This window comes from Anomaloglossus baeobatrachus, chromosome 3 (genome assembly GCF_048569485.1).
Source record: "Anomaloglossus baeobatrachus isolate aAnoBae1 chromosome 3, aAnoBae1.hap1, whole genome shotgun sequence".
NCBI classification, from domain to species: domain Eukaryota; kingdom Metazoa; phylum Chordata; class Amphibia; order Anura; family Aromobatidae; genus Anomaloglossus; species Anomaloglossus baeobatrachus.
In genome coordinates, this window is record NC_134355.1 from 562,295,068 (window position 1) to 562,298,141 (window position 3,074).

The 3,074-nt window shown below is 61.2% G+C and overlaps 1 protein-coding gene across 1 annotated transcript in view; it reads left to right on the top strand.

The window, feature by feature from the left end:
• The first annotated feature begins 1,189 nt into the window (after positions 1 to 1,189).
• The window catches only part of LOC142296842 (EF-hand domain-containing protein D2-like), a 45,589-nt gene continuing 43,704 nt past the window's right edge, over positions 1,190 to 3,074 (top strand). The window contains exon 1 of the mRNA XM_075340884.1: positions 1,190 to 1,554. Within this exon, the coding sequence (XP_075196999.1) occupies positions 1,268 to 1,554 (287 nt within the window). The 5' untranslated portion in view covers positions 1,190 to 1,267. The remainder of the gene's footprint in view (positions 1,555 to 3,074) is intronic.

The following is a 3,074-nucleotide window of genomic DNA, read 5'->3' on the forward strand; positions in this document are numbered from 1 at the left end:
TTCACACCCCGTTGTTGTATTGGAGCTATTTGTGATACCTGTGGTAGTCTATGGGGCCATTCACACCCCGTTGTTGTATTGGAGCTATTTGTGGTACCTGTGGTAGTCTATGGGGCCATTCATTCCCCGATGTTGTTGCATGGGAGCTATTTGTGGTACCTGTGGTAGTCTATGGGGCCATTCATTCCCCGATGTTGTTGCATGGGAGCTATTTGTGGTATCTGTGGTAGTCTATGGGGCCATTCATTCCCCGATGTTGTTGCACGGGAGCTATTTGTGGTACCTGTGGTAGTCTATGGGGCCATTCACTCCCCAATGTTGTTGCACGGGAGCTATTTGTGGTACCTGTGGTAGTCTATGGGGCCATTCATTCCCCGATGTTGTTGCATGGGAGCTATTTGTGGTACCTGTGGTAGTCTATGGGGCCATTCACACCCCGTTGTTGTATTGGAGCTATTTGTGATACCTGTGGGGTCATTCACACCCCGATGTTGTTGTGCGGGAGCTATTCGTGGTACCTGTGGTACATTTTGGGGCCATTCACACCCTGATGCTTTTGTATTGGAGCTTTTCGTGGTACCTGTGGTAGTCTATGAAGCCAATCACACTTCTGCAAATTCAAGGAGACAGCTCCAAATCTGATCTGAGGGTCACATAAATCGTCAAAACAAATCCATGGCTCCATGAGAGGAAAGTGCAGTCACGGTCTGTCAGGACGGAGAACGTGGAGACTTTTTTTTTTAGCCGGATGACCGCATTCTGATCAGAATCCGTCTGGTTTTCTTGTATGTGGAAAAATCAGACGTGTGATTAGATTGTCGCACCATAAACATATTTATATTATTGTTTCTAAACTTTTCTACATTTCTAGGATAGTTAATAAATGAACCAATATAATTATTAGACATTGAAAAATAAACTAACCACATCACTGGGAGCCGCACACTTCTGCCCTCTGCACAGTCGTCCTGCTCCCTACACATGGCAGCCAATCCGAGCTCACCTTTCATTCTGCAACCTGCATGAGGTGAATGAAAGCTGTGCTCTGATTGGCCGCTATCCCAGAGCGGCGCTGTAGGTCCGGGATCTCCCCCGGGAATGCACCTGTTGCCCCTGGGCTGAGGCGGAAGCTCCAGAGCGGCGCTCATAGTTCTGTACTCTCCTCCGCCCCCGGCTCCGCCCCGCCGCCTTATCCCCGGAGCTGCTGGAAGTTTGTGAGACTTGTGTGCTCCCCTCCCGCCGCCCCAGTCCTGCGCTCCCGGCTCCCATGGCGGAGAACGAGTTAGCCCAGAAGCTGCAGCGCCGCTTGGTGCTCGGAGATGCCCCGGAGCCGCCTGCAGAGGACGAGGTGCCCGCCGTGCACAACGGGGACGAGGAAGACAAGCCGGCCAATGCCAACGCCGACTCCGAGCTGAGTGCCAAGCTGAACAGGAGGAATGACATCAACCAGGGCACCGCTGTGCCGGCCACCCGCGGCCAGGTGTTCAACCCCTACACCGAGTTCAAGGAGTTCTCCAGAAAGCAGATCAAGGACATGGAGAGCATGTTCCGCCAGTGAGTGGGCAGCCGGGGATGGGCATGGAGGGGATACCTGGCACTGAGTGCTGGCAGTGTGCGTGCGGGGTGCTGGGGATGGGCATGGAGGGGATACCTGGCACTGAGTGCTGGCAGTGTGCGTGCGGGGTGCTGGCAGTGTGCGTGCGGAGTGCTGGCAGTGTGCGTGCGGGGTGCTGGGGATGGGCATGGAGGGGATACCTGGCACTGAGTGCTGGCAGTGTGCGTGCGGGGTGCTGGGGATGGGCATGGAGGGGATACCTGGCACTGAGTGCTGGCAGTGTGCGTGCGGGGTGCTGGCAGTGTGCGTGCGGGGTGCTGGCAGTGTGGGTGCGGGGTGCTGGCAGTGTGCGTGCGGGGTGCTGGGGATGGGCATGGAGGGTATACCTGACACTGAGTGCTGGCAGTGTGCGTGCGGGGTGCTGGCAGTGTGCGTGCGGGGTGCTGGCAGTGTGCGTGCGGGGTGCTGGCAGTGTGCGTGCGGGGTGCTGGCAGTGTGCGTGCGGGGTGCTGGCAGTGTGCGTGCGGGGTGCTGGCAGTGTGCGTGCGGGGTGCTGGCAGTGTGCGTGCGGGGTGCTGGCAGTGTGCGTGCGGGGTGCTGGCAGTGTGCGTGCGGGGTGCTGGCAGTGTGCGTGCGGGGTGCTGGCAGTGTGCGTGCGGGGTGCTGTCAGTGTGCGTGCGGGGTGCTGTCAGTGTGCGTGCGGGGTGCTGTCAGTGTGCGGTGCTGGCAGTGTGCGTGTGGGGTGCTGGCAGTGTGCGTGTGGGGTGCTGGCAGTGTGCGTGTGGGGTGCTGGCAGTGTGGGGTGCTGGCAGTGTGGGGTGCTGGCAGTGTGCGTGTGGGGTGCTGGCAGTGTGGGGTGCTGGCAGTGTGCGTGTGGGGTGCTGGCAGTGTGCGTGTGGGGTGCTGGCAGTGTGCGTGTGGGGTGCTGGCAGTGTGGGGTGCTGGCAGTGTGGGGTGCTGGCAGTGTGGGGTGCTGGCAGTGTGGGGTGCTGGCAGTGTGCGTGCGGGGGGCTGGCAGTGTGCGTGCGGGGGGGCTGGCTGGCGCTGTGTGTGTGTGTGTGTGTGTGCGTGCGGGGGGCTGGCTGGCGTGTGTGCGTGCGGGGGGCTGGCTGGCGTGTGTGTGTGCGTGCGGGGGGCTGGCTGGCGTGTGTGTGTGTGTGTGTGTGCGTGCGGGGGGCTGGCTGGCGCTGTGTGTGTGTGCGTGCGGGGGGCTGGCTGGCGCTGTGTGTGTGTGCGTGCGGGGGGCTGGCTGGCGCTGTGTGTGTGTGCGTGCGGGGGGCTGGCTGGCGCTGTGTGTGTGTGTGTGTGTGTGTGCGTGCGTGCGGGGGGCTGGCTGGCGCTGTGTGTGTGTGTGTGCGCGTGCGGGGGGCTGGCTGGCGCTGTGTGTGTGTGTGTGCGCGTGCGGGGGGCTGGCTGGCGCTGTGTGTGTGTGTGTGCGTGCGGGGGGCTGGCTGGCGCTGTGTGTGTGTGTGCGTGCGGGGGGCTGGCTGGCGCTGTGTGTGTGTGTGTGTGCGGGGGG